The sequence below is a fragment of the Pleurodeles waltl genome, chromosome 5 (assembly GCF_031143425.1).
Source record: "Pleurodeles waltl isolate 20211129_DDA chromosome 5, aPleWal1.hap1.20221129, whole genome shotgun sequence".
Taxonomy (NCBI): Eukaryota; Metazoa; Chordata; class Amphibia; order Caudata; family Salamandridae; genus Pleurodeles; species Pleurodeles waltl.
The window spans coordinates 694,967,290-694,993,248 of NC_090444.1; the positions used below are offsets into that span (position 1 = coordinate 694,967,290).

Genomic DNA, 25,959 nt, shown 5'->3' on the forward strand with positions numbered 1-25,959 from the left:
AAAAGAATGCAACACTGGTCCTCTGGGTCCCCTCTCATCCTGAAGAGCGTGGTCCCTGGAACTCAGCAACTCTGTCCAAGTGACTCCCACAGTCCAGTGACTCTTCAGTCCAAATTTGGTGGAGGTAAGTCCTTGCCTCCCCACGCTAGACTGCATTGTTGGGTACCGCGTGATTTGCAGCTGCTCCGGCTCCTGTGCACTCTTCCAGGATTTCCTTCGTGCACAGCCAAGCCTGGGTCCCCGACACTCCTTCCTGCAGTGCACAACCTTCTGAGTTGTCCTCCGGCGTTATGGGACTCCCTTTTGTGACTTCGCGTGGACTCCGGTTCACTTTCCTTCCAAGTGCCTGTTAAGGTACTTCTGCGGGTGCTGCCTGCTTCTGTGAGGGATCCCTGAGTTGCTGGGCGCCCCCTCTGTCTCCTCCTCCAAGTGGCGACATCCTGGTCCCGCCTGTGCCACAGCAGCACCCAAAAACCTCTACCGCGACCCTTGCAGCTAGCAAGGCTTGTTGGTGGTCTTTCTGCGTGGGAACACCTCTGCAAGCTTCATCGCGACGTGGGACATCCGTCTTCCAAAGGAGAAGTCCCTAGCTCTCTTCTTTCTTGCAGAACTCCAAGCTTCTTCCATCCGGTGGCAGCTTCCTTGCACCCTCAGCTGGCATTTCCTGGGCTCCTGCCCACTCTCGACACTGTCGCGACTATTGGACTTTGTCCCCTTGTCTTACAGGTACTCAGGTCCGGAAATCCACTGTTGTTGCATTGCTGGTGTTTGTTCTTCCTGCAGAATCCCCCTATCACGACCTCTGTGCTCTCTGGGGGTAGTAGGTGCACTTTACGCCTACCTTTCAGGGTCTTGGGGTGGGCTATTTTTCTAACCCTCACTGTTTTCTTACAGTCCCAGCGACCCTCTACAAGCTCACATAGGTTTGGGGTCCATTTGTGGTTCGCGTTGCCCCTATACCTATGTGCTCCTATCGCAATCTGCTGTAATTCTGCACTGCTTGCATTACTTTTCTTGCTATTACTTACCTAATTTTGGTTTGTGTACATATATCTTGTGTATATTTCTCATCCTCATACTGAGGGTACTCACTGATATACTTTTGGCATATTGTCATAAAAATAAAGTACCTTTATTTTTAGTATATCTGTGTATTGTGTTTTCTTATGATATTGTGCATATGACACCAGTGGTATAGTAGGAGCTTTACATGTCTCTGAGTTCAGCCTAAGCTGCTTTGCCATAGCTACCTTCTATCAGCCTAAGATGCTAGAAACACCTCTTCTACACTAATAAGGGATAACTGGACCTGGCACAAGGTGTAAGTACCTCTGGTACCCACTACAAGCCAGGCCAGCCTCCTACATTGGTTGTGCAGCGGTGGGATAAGTACTTGTAACTACTTACCACTTTGTCATTGTGTACTTTTCATAAGAGAATAATATACAAAACAAGTTCAGTGTATGTACACCTAATCAAAAAGTTTTGCTTTTCTCCTCTTACACTTTCTACTAAGTGCTGAAAAGTACTCTAAAACTTATAAAAAGTTTCTAAAAGTTTGAAAAAGGTTTTTTTCCTGTTCTTTAAAAAGTTCTGAAACTTTTTCTTTCTTCTCACTGTCTCTAAACCTTCTTTTATCATGTCTGCTGTAGAGTCTGCTCTTAAAATGGTCAATACTACCTATGACAATTTAAATTTCAAGAGCCTAAGGAGTCTCTGCTTAGATAGAGGTTTAGTGATAGGAAAGAACCCTACAAGAGAGTTTCTGTATAAATGCTCATTGTGAATGATGAGTCCCTAGCAGGCACTTCAAATGAGAAGTTAATAGATAGCTCCCATTCTGACTCAGGGGAACTCCTTGAGGGAGGTGGGGAGTGTTCTGTTCCAAATCTGCCCCTTAGCAGACCACATAGCAGTGCTGGTAGTAATAGGAGCTCCCACCATAGTAGGGATGTTTTTATTCCTGGAGGCCAGGTTGTTAGAGTCCAAGCTGTTAGGGACAGATCTCCCTCTGTTGTTTCCAATTTATCCTCAGTGTCCAAACATTCCCAACCCACCCACCCTGAAGATAACATGTTAGAAAGGGAACTCAAAAAGTTGAGAGTGGAAGAGACCAGACTGAAGCTTAAACAGCAACAGCTGGCTCTAGACAGGGAATCCCTAGACCTGGAGAAGGAGAGACAGAGATTGGGGCTAGGACCCCGTGGTGGCAGCAGCAGTATTCCTGATGGTAATCCTGTTAAAGAGCATGATTCCAGGAATCTGCACAAGATAGTTCCCCCTTACAAGAAGGGGGATGACATCAACAAGTGGTTTGCTGCACTTGAGAGGGCCTCTATGGTACAGGGGGTCCCTCAAAGGCAGTGGGCTGCTATATTGTGGCTATCTTTCAATGGAAAGGGTAGGGATAGGCTCCTTACTGTTAGAGAAAGTGATGCTAACAATTTTGCAGTTTTGAAGGATGCACTCTTGGATGGATTTGGCTTAACCACTGAACAATACAGGATTAAGTTCAGAGACATCCGAAAAGAGTCCTCACAAGACTGGATAGACTTTGTTGACTGTTCAGTGAAGGCCTTTGAGGGGTGGTTACATGGCAGTAAAGTTTCCGAATATGAAAGCCTGTATAGTCTTATTCCGAGAGAGCATATTCTGAATAACTGTGTGTCTGACTTGTTACACCAATATCTAGTGGACTCAGATCTGACCTCTCCCCAAGAATTGGGAAAGAAGGCAGACAGATGGGTCAGAACAAGAGTGAACAGAAAAGTTCATACAGGGGGTGACAAGGATGGCAAGAAGAAGGATGGTAAGTCTTCTGACAAGGGTGGGGACAAAAGTAAAACTGAGTCTTCATCAGGCCCACAAAAAGCCTCTGGTGGGGGGGGGGGGGTCCAAATCCTCTTCAACTCAAGTTAAAAAGCCTTGGTGTTATTTGTGTAAAGTCAAAGGTCATTGGACAACTGATGCCAGTTGTCCAAAGAAAAACACCAAACCTCCCACTACCACAACAACCCCTACTGCACACTCTAGTGCCCCTAGTAATAGCAGTGGTGGTGGGAGCAAACCTACTAATAGCCAACCCGAGGGAGTAGCTGGGCTCACTTTTGGTAATTTAGTTGGGGTTGCTCTTGTTAGGGAGACCACAGAGGCTGTGTTAGTCTCTGAAGGTGCCATTGATTTGGCCACCTTGGTTGCTTGTCCCCTTAATATGGATAAGTACAAACAACTTCCCCTAATAAATGGTGTTGAGGTTCAGGCCTACAGGGACACAGGTGCCAGTGTTACCATGGTAATAGAGAAACTGGTACACCCTGAACAACACCTACTTGGTCAGCAGTACCAAGTGACAGACACTCATAACAACACTCTTAGCCACCCCATGGCTGTTGTGAATCTCAACTTGGGGGGGGGGGGGGGTTACTGGTCCAAAGAAAGTTGTGGTTGATTCAGATTTACCTGTAGACTGTCTACTAGGAAATTATTTAGAGACATCAGCTTGGACAGAAGTGGAGTTGGAGGCTCATGCAGCAATGCTGGGCATTCCTGGGCATATTTTTGCTTTGACAAGGGCTCAGGCCAAAAAGCAAAAAGGACAGGGTAACTTGGATCATGGAACAATGGACCAAGTGCTCCCTAAAGCTAGGGGTAGCAAGGGTAAATCCCTACCCACTATCCCTCCCTCTACAGATGATTCTCCTTCTGAGGAATAAGAATTTCCTCCCTGTGCAGAACCTTCACCAGATGAGCTGGAGCAGACACTGCTGAGCTTTTGGGTGGAGGGGGGCATGCCAGGGAAGAGCTGAGTGTGGCACAGCAATCCTGTCCCACATTAGAGGGTCTCAGACAGCAAGCTGTCAAACAGCAAAATGGGGATGTCAGTGACTCACATAGAGTTTACTGGGAGGACAACCTCTTGTACACAGAGGCAAGGGACCCAAAACCTGGAGCAGCCAGGAGATTCGTCATTCCCCTGCAGTACAGAGAGTTCCTCCTAACTCTGGCACATGACATTCCTTTGGCTGGGCATTTGGGCCAGATCAAAACATGGTAAAGGCTTGTCCCCCTGTTTCAATGGCCTAGGATGTCAGAGGACACAAAAGATTTCTGTAAGTCTTATGTGACCTGCCAAGCCAGTGGCATGACTGGTGGCACACCAAAGGCTCCCCTTATTCCACTACCTGTGGTTGTGGTTGAAAGGGTAGGGGTTAACATAGTTGGCCCCCTTGATCCTCCTACTGCTTCAGGCAATAGGTTTATCTTGGTGGTTGTGGACTATGCCACAAGATATCCTGAAGCACTTCCTCTAAGGACCACTACAGCACCTGCAGTGGCAAAAGCCCTCCTGGGAATCTTTTCCAGGGTGGGTTTCCCAAAAGAGGTTGTATCAGACAGGGGTAGCAACTTTATGTCTGCATACTTGAAAGCTATGTGGAAGGAATGTGGTGTAACATACAAATTCACCACACCTTATCATCCACAGACTAACGGACTGGTAGAGAGGTTTAATAAAACTCTCAAAGGAATGATAATGGGACTCCCTGAAAAACTCAGGAGGAGATGGGATGTCCTGTTACCTTGCCTCCTTTTTGCTTACAGGGAGGTACCCCAGAAAGGAGTGGGCTTCAGCCCCTTTGAACTCCTATTTGGACACCCTGTAAGAGGCCCACTAACACTTGTGAAGGAGGGTTGGGAACAACCTTTAAAAGCTCCCAAACAGGACATAGTGGACTATGTACTTGGCCTAAGATCCAGAATGGCTGAGCACATGAAAAAGGCCAGTAAAAACCTTCAGGCCAGCCAAGAGCTCCAGAAGCAATGGCATGACCAGAAGGCTGTTCTGATTCAGTACCAACCAGGACAGAAGGTGTGGGTATTGGAGCCTGTGGCCCCAAGAGCACTCCAAGACAAATGGAGTGGACCCCATCTCATTGTTGAGAAAAGAGGCGAGGTCACCTACTTGGTTGACCTGGGCACTGCCAGGAGTCCCCTTAGGGTGATTTATGTCAACCGCCTAAAACCCTACTATGACAGGGCTGATCTCACCCTGTTCATGGCAATAGATGAAGGACAGGAAGAAGAGAGTGAGCCTCTCCCTGATCTCTTCTCCTCCACTGAAGAGGATGCTCTAGTGGAGGGAGTAGTTTTGGCAAACTGTCGTACTGCAGAACAGAAAGACAACTGCATAAATCTCCTAGGACAGTTTTCTGAACTCTTTTCAACTGTGCCAGGCACCACATCTTGGTGTGAACACACAATTGATACTGGAGACAGCATGCCTGTCAAAAGTCAAATCTATAGGCAGCTTGACCATGTCAGGGACTGCATAAAACAAGAGGTTCAGAAAGTGCTTGATCTAGGAGTGGTTGAACCTTCTAAAAGCCCATGGGCAAGTCCTGTGGTGCTTGTACCAAAGCCTCACTCAAAAGATAGAAAAAGGGAGATGAGGTTTTGTGTAGATTACAGAGGTCTCCACCAGGTAACAAAAACTGATGCTCACCCTATACCCATGGCAGATGAGCTCATAGATACACTGGCATCTGCCAAGTATCTAAGCACCTTTTATTTGACTGCAGGGTATTGGCAGATCAAATTGGCTGAGGATGCTAAACCTAAAACTGCATTTTCAACTAAAGGAGGGTACTACCAATTTACAGTGATGCCCTTTGATTTGAAAAATGCACCTGCCACTTTTCAGAGGTTGGTGAACACAGTCCTGCAAGGGTTGGAGGCTTTTAGTGCAGCATATCTAGATGATATAACTGTCTTTAGCTCCACCTGGGATGAGCACCCGGTCCACCTTTGGAAAGTTTTGGAGGCCCTGCAAAAGGCAGGCCTCACTATCAAGGCCTCAAAGTGCCAGATAGGGCAGGGAAAGGTGGTTTATCTGGGACACCTGGTAGGTGGAGAACAGATTGCACCACTTCAGGGGAAAATCCAGACAATCATGGATTGGGTTCCCCCTACAACTCAGACCCAGGTGAGAGCCTTCCTAGGCCTTACTGGGTATTACAGGAGATTCATTAAAAACTATGGCTCCATAGCAGCCCCACCTAATGATATCACCAGTAAAAAGATGCCTAAAAAGGTATTGTGGACAGCTAGCTGTCAGAAAGCTTTTGAGGAGCACAAACAGGCCATGTGCACTGCACCTGTCCTAAAAAGCCCATGTTACTCCAAGAAATTCATTGTTCAAACTGATGCATCTGAATTAGGGGTAGGGGCAGTCTTATCACAACTGAATTCTGAGGGCCAGGATCAACCAGTTGCTTTTATCAGCAGAAGGTTGACCCCTAGAGAAAAGTGTTGGTCTGCCATAGAGAGGGAGGCCTTTGCTGTGGTCTGGGCACTGAAAAAGTTGAGGCCATACCTGTTTGACACTCACTTTATTGTTCAGACAGACCACAAACCTCTACTTTGGCTAAAACAAATGAAAGGTGAAAACCCTAAATTGTTGAGGTGGTCCATATCTCTACAGGGAATGGACTATACAGTGGAACATAGACCTGAGAGTACCCACTCCAATGCAGATGGACTCTCCAGATAGTTCCACTTAGACAATGAAGACTCATCAGGTCATGGCTAGTCTTATTGTCCTTCGTTTGGGGGGGGGGGTTGTGTAGGAAAGTACCATCTTGTCTGGCATGTTACCCCCATATTTCACTGTATATATGTTGTTTTAGTCTATGTGTCACTGGGACCCTGCCAGGCAGGGCCCCAGTGCTAATAAGTATGTGCCCTGTATGTGTTCCCTGTGTGATGCCTAACTGTCTCACTGAGGCTCTGCTAACCAGAACCTCAGTGGTTATGCTCTCTCTGCTTTCCAAATTTGTCACTAACAGGCTAGTGACCAATTTCACCTATTCACATTGGCATACTGGTACACCCATATAATTCCCTAGTATATGGTACTGAGGTACCCAGGGTATTGGGGTTCCAGGAGATCCCTATGGGCTGCAGCATTTCTTTTGCCACCCATAGGGAGCTCTGACAATTCTTACACAGGCCTTCCAGTGCAGCCTGAGTGAAATAACGTCCACGTTATTTCACAGCCATTTACCACTGCACTTAAGTAACTTATAAGTCACCTATATGTCTAACCTTCACCTGGTGAAGGTTGGGTGCAAAGTTACTTAGTGTGTGGGCACCCTGGCACTAGCCAAGGTGCCCCCACATCGTTCAGGGCAAATTCCCTGGACTTTGTGAGTGCGGGGACACCATTACACGTGTGCACTGTACATAGGTCACCACCTATGTACAGCGTCACAATGGTAACTCCGAACATGGCCATGTAACATGTCTAAGATCATGGAATTGTCCCCCCAATGCCATTCTGGCATTGGGGGGACAATTCCATGATCCCCCGGGTACTGCCAAACTGCCTTTCCGGGGTCTCCACTGCAGCTGCTGCTGCTGCCAACCCCTCAGACCGGTTTCTGCCCTCCTGGGGTCCAGGCAGCCCTGGCCCAGGAAGGCAGAACAAAGGACTTCCTCTGAGAGAGGGTGTAACACCCTCTCCCTTTGGAAATAGGTGTGAAGGCTGGGGAGGAGTAGCCTCCCCCAGTCTCTGGAAATGCTTTGATGGGCACAGATGGTGCCCATCTCTGAATAAGCCAGTCTACACCGGTTCAGTGATCCCCCAGCCCTGCTCTGGCGCGAAACTGGACAAAGGAAAGGGGAGTGACCACTCCCCTGACCTGCACCTCCCAGGCGAGGTGCCCAGAGCTCCTCCAGTGTATCCCAGACCTCTGCCATCTTGGAAACAGAGGTGTTGTGGCACACTGGACTGCTCTGAGTGGCCAGTGCCAGCAGATGACGTCAGAGGCTCCTTCTGATAGGCTCTTACCTCTCTTGCTAGCCAATCTTCCTTCCTAGGTAGCCAAACCTCCTTTTCTGGCTATTAAGGGTCTCTGATTTGGGGCTCTCACGAGATAACGAATGCAAGAGCTCATCAGAGTTCCTCTGCATCTCCCTCTTTACCTTCTACCAAAGGATTGACCGCTGACTGCTCAGGACGCCTGCAAAACTGCAACAAAGTAGCAAGACGACTACTAGCAACCTTGTATCGCCTCATCCTGCCAGCTTTCTCGACTGTTTCCAGGTGGTGTATGCTCTGGGGGTAGCCTGCCTTCACCCTGCACCAGAAGCTCTGAAGAAATCTCCCGTGGGTCGACGGAATCTTCCCCCTGCTAATGCAGGCACCAAAAGACTGCAACACTGGTCCTCTGGGTCCCCTCTCATCCTGACGAGCATGGTCCCAGGAACTCAGCAACTCTGTCCAAGTGACTCCCACAGTCCAGTGACTCTTTAGTCCAAGTTTGATGGAGGTAAGTCTTTGCCTCCCCACGCTAGACTGCATTGCTGGGTACCGCGTGATTTGCAGCTGCTTCAGCTCCTGTGCACTCTTGCAGGATTTCCTTCGTGCACAGCCAAGCGTGGGTCCCCGACACTCCTTCCTGCAGTGCACAACCTTCTGAGTTGTCCTCCGGCGTTATGGGACTCCCTTTTGTGACTTCGCGTGGACTCCGGTTCACTTTCCTTCCAAGTGCCTGTTAAGGTACTTCTGCGGGTGCTGCCTGCTTCTGTGAGGGATCCCTGAGTTGCTGGGCGCCCCCTCTGTCTCCTCCTCCAAGTGGTGACATCCTGGTCCCGCCTGTGCCACAGCAGCACCCAAAAACCTCTACCGCGACCCTTGCAGCTAGCAAGGCTTGTTGGTGGTCTTTCTGCGTGGGAACACCTCTGCAAGCTTCATCGCGACGTGGGACATCCGTCTTCCAAAGGAGAAGTTCCTAGCTCTCTTCTTTCTTGCAGAACTCCAAGCTTCTTCCATCCGGTGGCAGCTTCCTTGCACCCTCAGCTGGCATTTCCTGGGCTCCTTCCCACTCTCGACACTGTCGCGACTATTGGACTTGGTCCCCTTGTCTTACAGGTACTCGGGTCCGGAAATCCACTGTTGTTGCATTGCTGGTGTTTGTTCTTCCTGCAGAATCCCCCTATCACGACTTCTGTGCTCTCTGGGGGTTGTAGGTGCTCTTTACACCTACCTTACAGGGTCTTGGGGTGGGCTATTTTTCTAACCCTCACTGTTTTCTTACAGTCCCAGCGACCCTCTACAAGCTCACATAGGTTTGGGGTCCATTCGTGGTTTGCATTCTTCTTTTGGAGTATATGGTTTGTGTTGCCCCCCTATCTATGTGCTCCTATCGCAATCTACTGTAATTCTACACTGCTTGCATTACTTTTCTTGCTATTACTTACCTAATTTTTGGATTGTGTACATATATCTTGTGTATATTTCTCATCCTCATACTGAGGGTACTCACTGAGATACTTTTGGCATATTGTCATAAAAATAAAGTACCTTTATTTTTAGTATATCTGTGTATTGTGTTTTCTTATGACATTGTGCAAATGACACCAGTGGTATAGTAGGAGCTTTACATGTCTCCTAGTTCAGCCTAAGCTGCTTTGCCATAGCTACCTTCTATCAGCCTAAGCTGCTAGAAACACCTCTTCTACACTAATAAGGGATAACTGGACCTGGCACAAGATGTAAGTACCTCTGGTACCCACTACAAGCCAGGCCAGCCTCCTACAACTATCCAACATATTAGAGTGCTGAAGCACTTGATGTTTAATTCTCATCCACTTAACTAAAGACAGTTCCCCTAGACCCAGCTACTGTTCAAAATTGTATGCATTTTCACTGAACAAATTATGACCAGGTTAAAATTAGCTGATGGAGAATGGCTTGGAGGAAGTCATGCAAGTAGCCACCTTCACCAGACAGTACACATATTGATCACAGGATAAGGCTGCTCAGTGTCAGTCAGTAGTACAAGCATCAGGTGTAAATGTCAAGGAATAGTGGGAATGGCAGTTTACTGTGGGAAGGTACCCTTATAGGGGGAATATTGAATGAATAATATTTTTAGGATTTGGGGCAACCTACCGCCTATCAAAAGGTTGTGGATGAATTAACCCCTTGGGTGCCCAGGACGTAACGGTTACGTCCTCGTTTGCACCGCTTGGTTGCCGAGAACATAACTGTTATGTCGTGCTATAGGCCCTTGGGGGAGCACTAGCGCTCCCCCGATGTCTAAGCACCCCCCTCCCCTTGGTTGGGATGGAAGGGGAATTGCTTCTCTTTCCACCTACGCCTCTCCCTGAACCCCCACCCCCCAATAACGTCTGATGACGTCAATGCACGATTGCACACTGACCTCATCAAAGGCGACCCCCACCGCATTGGAAGCTCAACTTCCAGCGCGGATTGGAAGAGAAATGCAAAAGCATTTCTCTTCCGATCACATGGTGGGGACGGGAGAGGCATCAAAGGAAAGGCCTTTCCTTTCTTTTGATGTCTCGCTGAGCATTTCTGCTCCCCGATCGTGAAGCGATCCGGCCGCAGAAATGCCCACTAGACACCAGGGAGTTTTTTTGTTTTGTTATTCTCATGAGGGGAACGACCCTTTGGACAAGGGTCGCTCCCCATGGGGCAAATTATTTTAAGGCCATTTCTGACCTCCCTGGGGGCATATCGGGCTGTTCTAATTAGGCCAATCGTAGACACCAGGGATTTTTTTAGGTCCGTTTCACATAAGGGGAGCGACCCCTTAGGGAAGGGTCGCTCCCCTGGAGGGGCAAATTTACTTTAGGCCATTTTTGCCCATCAGTCTATTTTAATTAGGGTGATCTGCCCCCAAGGGAGGCAGAAAACACTAAGCCCCAGGGATTTCTTTTTTTTCTTTTTTTTTAACAGATGAAGAGCGACCCCTTAGGCAAGGGTCGCTCCCCTGGGAGACAATTTTATTTTAGGCCATTTCTGCCCCCTCGGGGGCAGATTGGCCTATTTTTGTTAGGCCAATCTGCCCCCAAGGGGGCCAGAAACCACTAAACACCAGGGATTTTTAGTTTGTGTGCCAATTTCATGCAAGGGGAGCGACCCCTTAGGCAAGGGTCGTTCACCTGGGGGGCACATATATTTTTGACCATTTATGCCCCCTTTGGGGTCAGATAGGCCTATTTTTATTAGGCTGATCTGCCCCCAAGGGGGGGCAGAAACCACTAGGCACCAGGGATTTTTTTTGTGCCAATTTCACGCAAGGGAAGCAACCCCTTTGGCAAGGGTCGCTCCCCGGGGGCATTATTTTAGGCCATTTCTGCCCCCCTTGGGGGCAGATGAGCATATTTCTATTAGGCTGATCTGCCCCTTGGGGGGAGGGGGTGCAGAAACCACTTAGGCACCCAGGATTGGTGTGTGTGTGTGCTTTGTTTGGGCGGGCAGCCTCTTGGGCAAGGGTCACTCCCCATAGGAGCACATTATTGTTGGCCATATCTGCACCCCCTTTGGGAGCTGATCGGCCTGTTTTTGTAAGCCCCATCTGCCTCCAAGAGGGGTAGAGAGCCCACCAGAGACCAGGGAAGATTTTTTTTCTCCAAAAAAGAGGGTGGGGGTATGACCATACCAACACCCCAAATAAACAGGGACAAAGTTGTTCTGCCCACCGGTGGACAGATGGGGCAGTTACCCCTGATCCACTCCCCGGGGGGCAGAAAGCCTACTAGAGGCCAGAGAATAAAACAAAAATTAGTGGGGTGGTGGCTACCAACCAATATGAGCATGGTTATGCCCCCACCCGAACTGAAGGAGGTAACAGTCTTTCACCTCCCCCCCCCCACTACAACATCTTATCCCACGGCAAGCAAGAGGACGTTTGATTATTTTGGGTTTTGGTTTTACATTTGGGCCATGAGAGCTTGTCTAACTCTCAAAATTGTCCCACTTTGAATGGTGAGGGCTGCACTTTTTGGACTTTGGGATGCTGCCATGTAGAAAAATCTACAAGACCTAGACACATCTGGAAGCTAAACATCTATGTGAGTACAGGGTGGTGTGCTTCACATGCACCTAGCACCATTGTCTTACCCACAATGCCCTGCAAACCTCCAACTTTTCTGGAAATCACACATTTTTCCCACATTTTTGTGACGGAACCTTCTGGAATCTGCAGGAATCCACAAAATTCCTATCACCAGCACTGTTGCACCTATACCGATAAAAATTCTGCCCCACTTGTCAGCCTAAAAACGTTTTTTTTTTTCTTCAAACTGCCCTTTTGGACCCTCTTTGGTTCCCTCTCAATTTTGACATGTTTTTAGGTCTTCACTGTCACAGGCACTTGGCCCACCTATACAAGTGAGGTATCATTTTTACTGGGAGTCTGAGGGGAACGTTGGGTGTTAGGTAATTTGTCCTGGTGCGGTGATCCCACACAGAAATGTGGAAAAAAAAGAATTTTTTTTTAGCTAAATTTGAGGTTTGCTGAGGACTCTGGGTAAGGAAACACTGGGGGGATCCACACAAACCACACCTCCCTGGACTCCCTCGGTGTCTAGGTTTCAGAAATGTTTGGGTTTGGTAGGTTTCCCTAGTTGGCTGTTGAGCCCAGGACCAAAAACGCAGATGCATCCCCCTCCCCACCCCTTGCAAAAAGAGGTTGTTTTGTATTTGATTATTTTGATGTATCCACATAGTGTTTTGTGGCATTTCCTTTCGGGGGCACTAGGCCTACCCACACAAGTGAGGTACCATTTTTATCGGGAGACTTGGGGAAAGTCGCTGGGTGGAAGGAAATTTGTAGCTCGTCTCAGATTCCAGAACTTTCTGTCACCTAAATGTGAGGAAAAAGTGGTTTTTGCACCATATTTTGAGGTTTGCAAAGGAATCTGGGTAACAGAATCTGGTGAGAGCCCCACAAGTCGCCCCATCTTGGGTTCACCAGGTGTCTAGTTTTCAAAATGCACAGGTTTGGTAGGTTTCCCTAGGTGCCGGCTGAGGTAGAGACCAAAATTCACTACTGGGCACTTTCCAAAAAACACGTCAGATTTCAATTTTAAAATGTGATGTGTCCATGTTGCTTTTCCTGTCGCAGGCATTAGGCCTACCCACGCAAGTGAGGTACCATTTTTATCAGGAGACTTGGGGGAACACAGAATAGCAGAGCAAATGTTTTTGCCCTGTGCCTTTCTATACATTTTTCCTTCCAAATGAAAGACAGTGTGTAAAAAAGGCATCTGTTTGAGAAATACCCTGTAATTCACATGCTAGTATGGGCACGCCGGAATTCAGAGATGTGCAAATACCAGTGCATCTCAACACCTTATCTTGTGCCCATTTTGGAAATGCAAAGGTTTCCTTGATATTTATTTTTCACTCTTTATATTTCACCAAATGAATTGCTGTATACCCGGTATAAAATGAAAACCCATTGCAAGGTGTAGCTCATTTATTGGCTCTGGGTACCTAGGGTTCTTGACGAACCTACAAGCCCTATATATCCCGGCAACCAGAAGAGTCCAGTAGACGTAACGGTATATTGCTTTCGAAAATCTGACATCACAGTAAAAAGTTACAGAGTAAAACGTGGAGAAAAGTGGCTGTTTTTTTCATCGCAATTTCAATATTATTTTATTTCAGTTGTTATTTTCAGTAGGAGTAGGAAAACCTTGTAGTATCTACACAAATGACCCCTTGCTGAATTCTGAATTTTGTCTACTTTTCAGAAATACTTAGCTGTCCGGGATTCAGCATTGGTTTCACAACCATTTCTGTCATTAACTGGAATGAGGCTATAAGCACAAAAAATAGTAAAAATGGGGTATGTCCCAGTAAAATGCCAAAATTGTGTTGAAAAATGTGTTTTTCTGATTCAAGTCTGCCTGCTCATGAAAGCTGGGACAATGGTGATTGTAGCACCGCAAACCCTTTGTTGATGCCATTTTTTAGGGGAAAAAAACACATGCCTTCTTCTGCAGCCTTTTTTTTCCCATTTTCTTTTTTTTTTTTAAACGAAATTTTAGCTGTATTTTGGCTAATGTCTTGGTCTCTCCCTGGGGAACCCACAAACTCTGGGTACCTCTAGAATCCCTAGGATGTTGGAAAAAAGGATGCAAATTTGGTGTGAGTAGCTTATGTGGACAAAAAGTTATGAGGGTCTAAACGCGAACTGCCCCAAATAGCCCAAAAAAGGCCTGGCAGCAAAGGGGTTAATATATACACAGGGTAGTAGTTTTAAACAATCATTGTAGGCTACTTTATCCAAGAAGTTTATTGATGTGAAATTTGAGGCTTGAAAAAAAGGAGTGCGTCAAAACGTGTTGGTTGAATCGAGCTGAAAAGAAACAACAATAATAAAAGAAATTTAAAAAAAAATTGGAACATGATGCAACTTTGTCTTTTACTGACCATACTCTGCTATCATTAAGTTAATGATTATCCATTGTAAAAAAAAAAAAAAAAAACTCCTGTAGAACATGTGTGAACTTCAATATAAATAGCCACATTCTGGATATTCACATCTTTTTGACTGTTACTAGGAATTTTGTAGTAGTGGAAGGGAGTGTGGTCTAAGCAGACTGCACCACCCCAATATCCTGCCAGAATATGGGAGTCAGCTCTCCGTCTATGCGGTCAAGCGGTCTCGTCATGCATCTCTTGAACTACCCTCCTTGTTTTCAACATTAATTTGGTAAAACTCAGAAACATGGAGACCATCAAGCAGCAGAGGCTTCATAGGACATAACAGATTACTGCTCAAACTCACAAGTCTGGTACAGTGGTGTAGCAATCAAGCTATGTGTGCAAGCAATGAAAACGGATCCTTTTGACAGCTGTTGGGGGTAGTAAAAACTGCACTTATCAGTTACAATAGGCCCCTGCGAGCTGGGCACCGGTACTACTGCACCTGTTGCACCAGTGGTAGATACATCCATTGCCTTGAATAGGAAGCCTCTCACAAATCCGTTTTTTGAATTTCTGTCCAGAGAATTCCAAAAGAATGCCTCCCTGTTGTACTGGTAGGAAGTGTTGGCAGCGTTCTCTGTACCCTTTACCCCTCCCAGTGAAACACAGTGGCCTCAAAGAATTCAGATGGAGACAGTTTTCCTGCATCATTGCTGTACTTGAGAGAATGAAAACGAGGTTCTTGGTATCAAGGCACATTGATTTACTTCAAGATAAACTCCTCCATCTTTCATCATTTTGTCAGATGATGATCTGATTCTCTTTGCCTCAGTGTTTGAGAAAGCTTCTAGCTGACAAGAAAACCCATAAAGACACCCCCGGAGTTCGGTGTAGGCAGTGGTCGAAGTGCATTTAAAAAAAGTATGGGATCTATGATGCTGCATGCAAAGGGGTGGGGTCAGTGAGCATGGGGACGGGGTCAAAGGTGTGGCTAAAAAACAAAATATTCTCTACCTTTTTTTGGTCTTTCACCGTCAGGTAGCTACATATAAAAAAGCATGCAGCTCAAATGAGAAATACATTTTAAAAAGTTGTTACTCACTGGGAATTGCACTATAGTACATTATGAAACCCAGTAGTGGCTGTTGACGTTTGAAAGTGGTGAAGTGTAAACTTGGGTATGAGTTTTATGTAGCGAGTAAAGCGGGCTAGCCTAATGGACAGATGTGGCATCCAGGGTGGGGTCCTCCTCCCAAGACAAAATTGAAAAAAGATGGACAAATGATACATTTGAAAGCATATGAATTTAGTGAGAAAGCAAGGTGAATTTATAGTCTTGAAATATTAAACACATTAAAAACTGCCCCATATCTTGTTGCAATAATAAGTTCAACTGTTATTTTAATGTGCAAATTATACAGCACAACAGCTTCAGGCCCTTTAAAGTGTGTGCTTGCTCAGTGTCTTGCACTGCATGCGGCATCAGCTTTTGCAGAAAATGTTCTAACCAGACATTGGGAAGCACCCACAGCTGCCGGCTACAATCAGTAATACAGAAGTATATGCAGACAGGTCTTTAGGTGGGATGAAAAAGGTGGGGGCTCTCTAAAAGGAGCATGTAAATTAAATTTCTGTGATTCCCTTAGTGTGCCACACGACTTGTATTTTGGTTTCTCTCTGAGATGTTATTCCATCCAGAAATATAACACAACTGACATACACCTAAAACTTGTCAGTCCTATTGGCTTTGTCAGTAGTTGTTATCTGTTTAAGATAAATGAGTAACAACAATGATTTGTTATAAATAATTAACATTGGAAATGTTTCAATTCTGAAATTGTGGGACTATGAATTAAATATTATTGAGGCATGTGAGAGGAGTATGGCCTTCAGTTTTGCATGTTTTATGTTAGATATGTTGCCCTTTTTCTCTGCACATCTCATCCATCTGTATGATTTCAATCACCTCTCTTTCCTCTTCAGCACCCTCTTTTCACTCTCGCCTACTATCTCAAATATTCACTGTACTCATACATATTTAAGCACTTTATTTCCTTTTGCTTTTGCCTTCTAAATATGTTGACCTCTGCACACCCTTTGAACACATTTACACTGAATGTCAATTGTAACTGGAATACATGACCATTGTTCTGTGTGCTCTGCAGAAGTGCCAACACACTGACAGGCACTGTGCTTTGCCGGCTTCAGCTTCAGTGCCAGTGCCCTCAATCAAAGCCCTTTACACCTGGCACAAGTCAAAGTATGCACTATACAAACGTAATAAGATGCGTGAAAAAAAATACAGAAACACACCATGATGAAATGGCTAACTCTCATGGCGAATGCCACATTAAGTAAAACATGAAAAAAGAGAGGAATGATATCACTGACACACGTTACCTTAACGTTTTTAACATACATTGTTTGCAAATCAATTCATGTCTTTGGCATTAATGTTAAGGGCATGAAGATAGAGCCAGTTTTAATGCCATACAGCAGATAACTGTAAGCACATATTTCTTGCTTTGAGCTTGACTCTGATATGTAGATAAACTTCACAAAGGAAATCAGAACCCTGCTCGTCTTTTGGAACAATTTAGCAGGGGAACAAATATAGTAGCTCCACTTCTGAAGGGGCCAGCGATCTGGAGCCAGGGCCTGGGGTGTCACAGTGGAGGAGGTTATGGTGACAAGGGGTCTCAGCACAATATAAATAACCAAAGATTAGCATTATAACATTTACCATTGCCACGGACAAGGTACTAAACCAGACGTGCTTGCATTCACTTCTACTGTGTGATGAAGGGTGGGATCTATAACTGTGAATGACAGATGCCTACCCTCACACAGGGATGAAGACTCCAATGCCTGAAAACATTATGCTAAAAGCGTCACTGGCGGCCTACAGTGGATACCACCATAGACCACAATGGAAACAAAGGGCTTTAGAAAGCTAAGCCCTGTGACGTGCATCACAGTGCAGAAAAGTTGATTTACTGCCTGGCTTCCGTCTCCTACTTCAAAGCGAGGCTGGGCAGGCAGCCTAGGAATGACAGCCCAGAGTTAAATACATTGATTTGTTTAGAGATACATTTGTATCTCTAAAGACATTGATCTGTTTAATATTTTTTAATGTAGATGTGCAGGAATTTCAGAGGGGTGCAGACCCCTAGCCCTAAAGGAGAAACCTCTCCGGCTGAAACCTCTATTAATTATTGTGCTGCAGAGAATTGTGTGTAACTGGTGGGCCAAAGAATCTTGGTTGGTGAAGTGGAGAATAGTGACTTGTGTATTTTTAATGCTAGAAGGTCAGAGGCTGTGTAAATATGTAAGTCATTCTTTTAAATTTGCATTACACACAGAATAATATAGACCGCTACAAAATGCATAAAAAGGTTTAAGTTAAAATGGTATATTCAAAATATAGATTTTAGAAATACCCAGGCTGAACGTAATGCAATTTTTTCTTTTTAATATAACTGTCCCTCCAACACTTTGTCAGGGGAAGTAAACTCTGTGTAAATATAATTTCAATGTAAAGCAATTACTTCACAGCTCAGTTGTTAATTCTTCGCACTACCACTCAAAAATAAATTTTTGGCATCACAAAACTTTGAGTGATTGAATCAATTAAAGCCTGTGTCGGCTCCCAAGTGTCCTTTACATTTGCAGATTAACTTGTTGCACACATTGCATTTCTTTTAGGGAAGCATGCTCACTGGCAGGGAGTTTTCTTAGCTGCCTTCCAGCTTTGGTTTTATAGCGCAGGAGACTCACTGAATGACCCTTCAGCTGATGCATCTAAAATATAGAAATTAACCGTCCCGAACGGTTGTATTTTCACAAGAAGTAGGGGATCGGTTTCTCATAAATCAGAAAAATATGAGCACGTTGTTCCCCGCCGATCTTGCCCATTTATACTACTGGTTGTAGTAGCAACCAATTTTGCTTTTGGCATTGAATCCTTAAAAGGGTGTTGGATTCTGCTTCTTAGGCTTGGTTAGGGATGGCCTGATCTTGCATTGGGTATTGATTCCTAAGTCTGCAATGATTGAATCTAAAGTACCACTGCCATGCAACTGTTTTTTTTTTTTTTTTTTAATTTAATACAGTGGCCATTTGGCATTTAGCACCCGCTGTATCTGTTGCCACTGTAACGAAACAGTCGCTAATAAACAACTGCCTAACCGTAACGCATACTTATAAACTTTCAGTTCGTCATGCAGAAAACGTTAGAACTACGTTTGATGCCAACCATTAGAGATTGTCGTCTATATTTTAGGTTTTTGTATTGACATGAAAGTGCCGTTAGTACTGGCATTTCACATTTTTTAGAATGTTACAAAAGTAGCGGTTTTGTTCCATACCCATGCACCGTTCAGTACGTACATGTACTCAGTTCCCAGAGTTGTGGCCCGGTTTGAACTTACACTGTTAGTGCTTGTAATGTAAGCATGCAGCCTGCAGCCCAAAACACGAGTCGTCTGCGGCGCTTGGAATGCCGCTGATAAGGCTGTGGATGTGCACCATCCTTCCTGAGGTCGTGCACCTCAGTTGATTTTGAGTCTGGGATCGCCATGGCGTGACCGTGGTGGGAGATGTCATCGGGGATGGACACTTTTAAGCAGTAATGGGCATCGAGGAGTGAAATGGACTACAGCAAAATCAATTCTATAGATAACTCCAACTCGTCATTCACTCACACCGTATATTAACACTCTTATAGAGATCCCAAAGTTTAGCTATCTTTAGGCAAAATGGACAATGTCTCCTCTCTTGCCCAAGGCGAAAGTATCTAAAATCTATACAACTTTAGTGATTAGTTCGCCTACCAACTTTATTAAGTTCAGAGAGTAATGGGAGGCAGAAGTGGATCCCCGGCCTAGGAAGATTCAATCTCAAATATGCTCTGTCTCATCCTGCTGTGTTGCCCCCAAAGAATATATCTTACACCCAAAACGGCTCTGGCAAGGCCGGACTGACCATACCGGTCATTGGGTGTTTCGCCGTGTAGCTGGAAGGGTGGGGTCGGTTTGTTCCTTGGGGCCAGTTTTGTTCCTTGGGGCCATGTTATCACTCAGCCGGGTGGCACTGTTTTTTGCAAATTGTTGTGGGTTTAAAAGCACCGGCTGCAGAGTTCCTTTTATATCCAGCAGTTTTCAGACAGCAATAAACATGTCAAGATAACTGGTGATTAAACTTCCTGCTGGAGAGGGATCTGAGTTTTGTCTAGTGGCAGTTTTGACTCATCTAAAGTAGCGCAGAGGGTTAACGTGCCTGCTGCAAACACTATGTACCATGCAGATCACAGAACTGTTTTTTATGTGGGTAGCTCAGTGGGTTATTACTTTTGTGATAGAGATCCTTTTGTTGCTTGCAGTTCATAAGTTCAAATTGTAATAGAGCACCGTGAGCTATGTACTGTCATCAGAGAGCTGCAAGTCAACTGAATGATACAGGTTATGTTTTATTTTCTCAGTGTTTCATTATCCTAATTTTCCTAAAAAGGGGTTGTTTGGGTAGAAATAAATTATTATTAGTAAAGCCAACCCTAATCACTGTGTTACATTTTGAATCCTGAGTTTGTGCTTCTCCAGGCCAAGCACTCTTAAAAATACCTACCACTACAGATTACATGAATCCTACATCTCTTAGTCCTTTTTGTCTTGTGTAACATTTTCTATACACTGATTTACACATGTATGATTCATCGTCTCTTATGTGTGCGTGTAATGTAAAGTGCTCCGACACCCTACACTGGTATTATAGGTGCCATAAAACAAATGCTATGGAGAGATGAGGGACACTGATGGCAGAGTGATTGTAAAGGAGGAAGTCATCGGGCGCCTATAAAATATTGCTGCCTTGGGTGCCTGCAGCACTACAGCCGGCCCTGCCATGTCGCTGATTGGGTGGAAGATGCTAATATCCCTGGAAATGGTCTTTCATTGTGTTCTTCCCCTCTTGGCTATGCTTAGCAGTGAATATGTACTTATGTTAGTTAATTAATGTTTCATGCTTGACATCTTATTTTCTGTGTTCTCTATGAGAATGCTTTCTCAGGAGCAAACAGGTACTCAGAAAATTGAGTGCATGCACTTTGAAGTTTCCATTTAAAGCACTGACCGAACTTGAATGTTTGGAATCGGGTCACAGAGAGATCTGTAAGTCCCTGTCAGAGACCATCGTATTGCCCTCAAAAGGTTGAAAAAATATTGCTCAGCCGGGTTGAGAATTGTGCAGACGAGATGTCTGACTGGGTAATTCCCGCTGTGCTCTCAAACTACATGATAACTAGAGTGCACTGGCTGTGTCGGTGTAGTTGACGGGGAAAATAATTATGTTTCACTATTGATCTGTACTCGGGAGAGTAATGTAGCGTAATTATCTGGTGTGGCGCTGAGGTTTCTGTATGTTTTGTTAATGATCGTCTTTCTTTACGCAAAAAAAATCCAATAAAGAAATACATAAAGTATGAGGGCAATGCAGGGGTAAGCAGTCGTTAACTCGTAGCTTTTGCAACGCTCCCACTTCCAGCCACGTGGTGGCGATGCTTTCCCACATTACGAATTAATGCACCTAACGTGTTTGCATTGCGAGTTTATCGGAACCTGTTTATCCTATCGGTTAACGCAGCCCCCAGTAAAGAAAATACTTGATAGTAATGCTGCGACATAGTACTCCTGTTTTGTTAACACCTTGTTTGTCAGATGTGAGCTTTAATTCCTATTGCACTGTTCAGTCTATTTCCGCCAGTTCTTCCTTTACAGTAATGCCCAGTAACTTGTAGAGTAGGTCAGAGAGGAATGATCTTGCAGCAGGGAGACTTCTGCAAGATCCCAAGGGTTAGATTGCAAAGAAAGGCCCCGAACATTCTCTCATGTGAAGCAAACAAATGGGCACTATTTTATTCGCATGTAGTAACACCCATTTGGATTAGGGTGATGCCCTGTTGAGTCTGTAGCGCAGTGTAGAACGGACGTTTGCATTATTAGTTTGTGAGTCATGACAGCCCTTTGCTCCCCGCCCCCTCACCCCCCCACCCCCACATTTATGTGTTGGCGCTGCTGTGGCTGGCTTTTCATGTTAGCGATGGTTCTTTCATTATTTTGTGAAAAAAACTTAGACTGGGACAGCAGAATATATTTTCACCACGGTACTCCTGTCCTTATTTCAAGTTTGTATTTCTTTTAATATATATATATATATATATATATAGATATATATATATATATATATATATATATATATATATATATACATATCAATGTGCTTACTCGTGATTGATGGTTGTGTTATTGTCGTTTGCACTGTTTACTTAAAAAAAAAAGTTGCAATTTTTTTATTACATCACCAGAGATGACGGGAAACAGGGGTTGAAGTTTTACACCAATCCATCGTACTTCTTTGATCTGTGGAAAGAAAAGATGCTACAGGACACAGAGGACAAGAGAAAAGAAAAACGAAAACAGAAGGTATTTTAGTTCCACGGTATATACATGCCCCGGTTGATGGAATGCCGACTGAGGTGTATGAACCAAGTATCTGTTTGTTCTACTTTTATTCTTGTTAGTTCATTGTTTAAAATATTTTAAAGCACACTCTAGCCCCAGTGCTAGTGGTGTGATGTGCAACAGCAGTAAACTGTAGTACAGTTAAAATTACATGAGGTAAAAAGGTTCCTCTTCCTGTTTAAAATAGGGGTCGAGGATGAGGCAAGAATAAACAGTGTCCTGGCAGCGGGGACGTCAGGTTTGATGATACGTATATTTTGTCCTTGTGAAAGCTTCGAAAATGTTTGCTGAGTTTTAAAGAGTCAACAGTTTTGTTGATTTCACAATCCTTTATTTTTCTGTTTATTACCAAATATGAGATGTTGATATTATAATAGTAAGACTGCTGCGATAGCAGAATTGAGCTTTACTAACCCAGCTTGTTTGCCAAACAGTAGTTTTTGCACATGCAGTGTGGGAAAGCGTATGTTTGCGTGGGCCCTTGTGACGGCCGTCTCATCTATGGTTTTGTGAGAGCTGTAATGCTATTGACGTGACCCATTCGCACTAGCACAGTGCAAGATGCCTCTGTGACTTACACTATTGTGAGCTACATTCAAGTATTGTGATTATTTCTCAAGGGCAATGGACTGGGTGCAACTTCCTAATGCTTAATGCTAGCAAGACAGAGCTTTTGATTCTGGGGATAGGCAGATGGTAGTGGAACATCTATATATGGCCAGGGATCACAGGACTACTGCTCCTCCGATGACCAAGGTGCAGTCTTTGGGAGTGACCTTTGATGATAATCTAGATTTTCACCTGTTTTTGTCTGTTCAAATCACTGAATAAAATTATTTCCTTTCTCCCAAAAGAATCTCATGTAGCCATTGTTTCTGCTTGTATCATATCCACAATGGAATACTGCAAGTCTTTGTGTTTAGAGATTTCGCAGATACAAATTATCAGGTTTTAGCATATCCAAAATGATGTGATGAGACCAATTTGCAAACTTTAAGGGATCAAGTTCCAGAAGTTTGCACTGGCTGAACTTGACATAGATTGGGGAGTTCCATTCCATCAACTTCCCATTGATGATGTAAATTTTTTCAGTCTGGTCTCTGTGGATCTATCTATGCAGAAGCCAGCTTGCTGATCTCGCAACTGAGCGTCAACTTGTTCCTTCACACTGTTCAGGATGACTCTGTTGAACACTTTACTTAGGTTTGATAGAAGAGTTATCCCTCTATAGTTTGCACAGTTACTCAGGTCACCTTCTTGGTGTTCTTGATGAGCTATCCCTCCTTCTAGTCTGATGGCCCCCTTTCCTCTTCTAAGATACTCCCAAACATAGTGTAGATCATGTTTACCGATGCTTCAGTGTCTGCCTTCAGTGCCTCTGCAGGAATGTTGTCGGACCTTGCTGCCTTCCCATTTCTCATATGTTTGATGGCTTTCCATATTTCTTCCTTGGTTGGTTTGCTGCAGTCAATTGGCAATTCCTTGTCAGCTGGCTGTATGTCTGGTGGGAATCGTGGCATGGGCTGGTTCAGCAGTTTTTCAAAGTTCTCCACCCATCTTCATTGTTGGACTTCGCCACCTATGATTGTCTTCCCAGCTTTGTCTTTAACAGGTCTTTCTGGCTTGCTGTATCTGCCAGAGAGTTTGCTTGTTATGTTTTAGAGTTAATTCAAGTTTCCATAGCTTGTTGCTTCCTGGGGTTCTACGGCTTGTCTGCTCTTAATCTTCTCTTTGCTTCCTTTTTGGTTTTTGGCATCTTTGATTTGAGCTTTTGCTTTTTCTGCTCTAGTTCTGCTAGTGTTGACTGCAGCTTTCTTTTGCTTTCTGTCGCCAATTTTGTTGAGCGTCCCAGTGGAGATCCATTCTTTATGCTGGTGTTTCTTGGGACCAAATACCTCATGGCAGGTTGATTTCACTGTTGCTTTGATCCTCCCCCACTGACTTTCTACTGTGTATCTGTCACCCTCTAGTTCTTGGAGGACTTGATACTTGTTACTGAGGGTGATGAGTATTCACTCAATTTCTGTGCGTCTTTGAGGAGGGTGGTGGTCTATCACTGGCATTGATTTGTTGGTTCCATCCATGCTGTCCTCTGCTTTAGCTTTAGTCTGGCCATGGCAAGGTGATGGTGCAACGCGACGTCTAAACAATTTCACGTCCTGTAGGGATCTCTGGAACTGCTTGGCAATGCATACATGGCCGATCTGATTCTCAGTTGAATGGTCTGGTGACACCCACATTGCCTGTGTATTCTTTTGTGTGGGAATACACTACCGCCTATCACCAGACTGTTCAGGGCACAAAGATCTGCAAGCCTTTCACCATTCTTCATGTCGCCAAGACCGTGGTTGCCCATGAGTTCTTCATACCCATTGTTGTCACTTTCAGTCTTGGCATGGAGGTCCCCTATGGTGATGTCTGTCTCGAGGCATTTCTCAAAGGTGGCCTGGAGTTTGTTGCAAAATTGTTCTTTTTCCTCATAGCACTGGATAACATTTTTGTTGATCCTCTTTTTCTTTGTGCCAAAAGTTGCTGTGATGATTCAGGGACAGTGGGCTTCACATCTAATCAGAGCTCTGTCGACTGCTGACGTTAGCATCAGTGCTACTCTCCGAGTATGTGGGTTGTTCTCTTCCTTGGTCCAGAATACAGCAGCATGCCTCCTGAAGACAGTCTTTTCTGTTTGGACTGTGTCCATCTCTCATCGATGCCAAGCAGGGAAAGGTTGTATTTTTTCATCTCCGCAGTCACTTGGGCTGTCTTGCCTGTCTCGTACATGGTCCTCATGTTCCATGTCTGATGGTGATGATCTTGGTCTAGAGCAGGAGGAACGGCTCTGTGGCTGAAAGCGTTTCTGAATACAGTCCATTTGGCTTCTAGATGGGCTCATTCACACACTGCATACAATAAATTAATGTTAAACCTCTGTTAACTACTAGTGAGCTCAACATGTTCAGGTTCTCTGACCTCCAGGAACTTTTCCCTCAAACAAGGACGTCTTCTAAATCAGTAGAAAACCAGGTACATCAACATTAACCTATGCCAATAAGCTTGATTATCTGGGTTCCGAGTAACTACAGTCGGTGAGGGTTCTCTCCCAACAATTTTGAAATTCTGTGGGAAGCCATGAAACAATACACTTGGCACCCAACAAGAATAAAGGTTCACTGGACATTATTGAATGAGATGAATCTTTTGTGTCATTTAGACCATGTTTTATTGTGTGTCTCACCTGACCAAGTTGGTTGTGGAGGCATTGCCCTATAAATGTGTTTTGGCCACAGTTGTTGCTTGTTTCTGTAGAATGCTGGCATTAAGCAATGTTTTCATTGAGTCCTTCACTTGTAACATTTTGTTCTGTTACCAAATCCCATTTGGGACTTAAAATGTTGTGTTATTTGGTTTGACTTTTCATAAAGTACAATCCATGGCCTCTATTGAATATTAAAACGATAAGTGGCAAGTCTCTGTTCCTTATTTTAGTAAGGTTGGTATACTGGTGATTCAAGCAGTGCTGTTCTTTGTGTGCTTTATACAGTTTTTCATATGTATTATATAGTACTGAGATTTTTTCATTTTTTGACTGTTCATTACAGATTGTCATCTGAAATGGTAGATGTTCCTTTCGACGTTTTCAATAAACCCAGGTTCGACAGCTGGTAGACATTGTCAGAGCAGCCTGGAATTAAAGTGTCATAGGCGCTTTCTTGAATTTTAAAGTAATCTAGATCTTCAAACAGGCTGGGTATTTTTTATGTACCATATGTCTGGTACCTGGGGATTATCCTTAATGTCAGTTTTCCAGCACCATCTCAATTTGTAATTCTGTTAATTTGGCCTATGCCAAATGTCTTCTAATTGGTTTGTGGGACTTGTTGAATATTGGCAAAATTGAATGGGTCCTTTAACCAAGTCACTTAAGGTTTAATGACCTCAAATAAAATTGTAAAGTAATGTTGCCGTCCTGCTATTGCATGTAACAAAATTATTTTTTGTTGTATCCAAGTTTACAAAGGCATATTTAAGGGTGAACCTGAAACACAAAAAACGTTTAAGAGTTTATTTAGCAGTTGATCAGCTCGAAGTTCAGATGATTGAAGTGTGATGTTGTCGTCTATGCCTACCTTTAATTGTCAGGCATCCATATTGCAGCATAATTTTCTAATTCTCTCTACTCCAATCGTGAACTAACGCTTTTAA

General features: G+C 44.5%; 1 protein-coding gene across 1 annotated transcript in view; it reads left to right on the forward strand.

Annotated features, from left to right (window-relative positions):
- WASF1 (WASP family member 1) overlaps positions 1 to 25,959 on the forward strand; it is a 384,764-nt gene that overhangs the window by 318,125 nt on the left and 40,680 nt on the right. Inside the window, exon 5 of the mRNA XM_069234622.1 lies at positions 21,603 to 21,720. Coding sequence (XP_069090723.1) covers positions 21,603 to 21,720 — 118 coding nt within the window. The remainder of the gene's footprint in view (positions 1 to 21,602; positions 21,721 to 25,959) is intronic.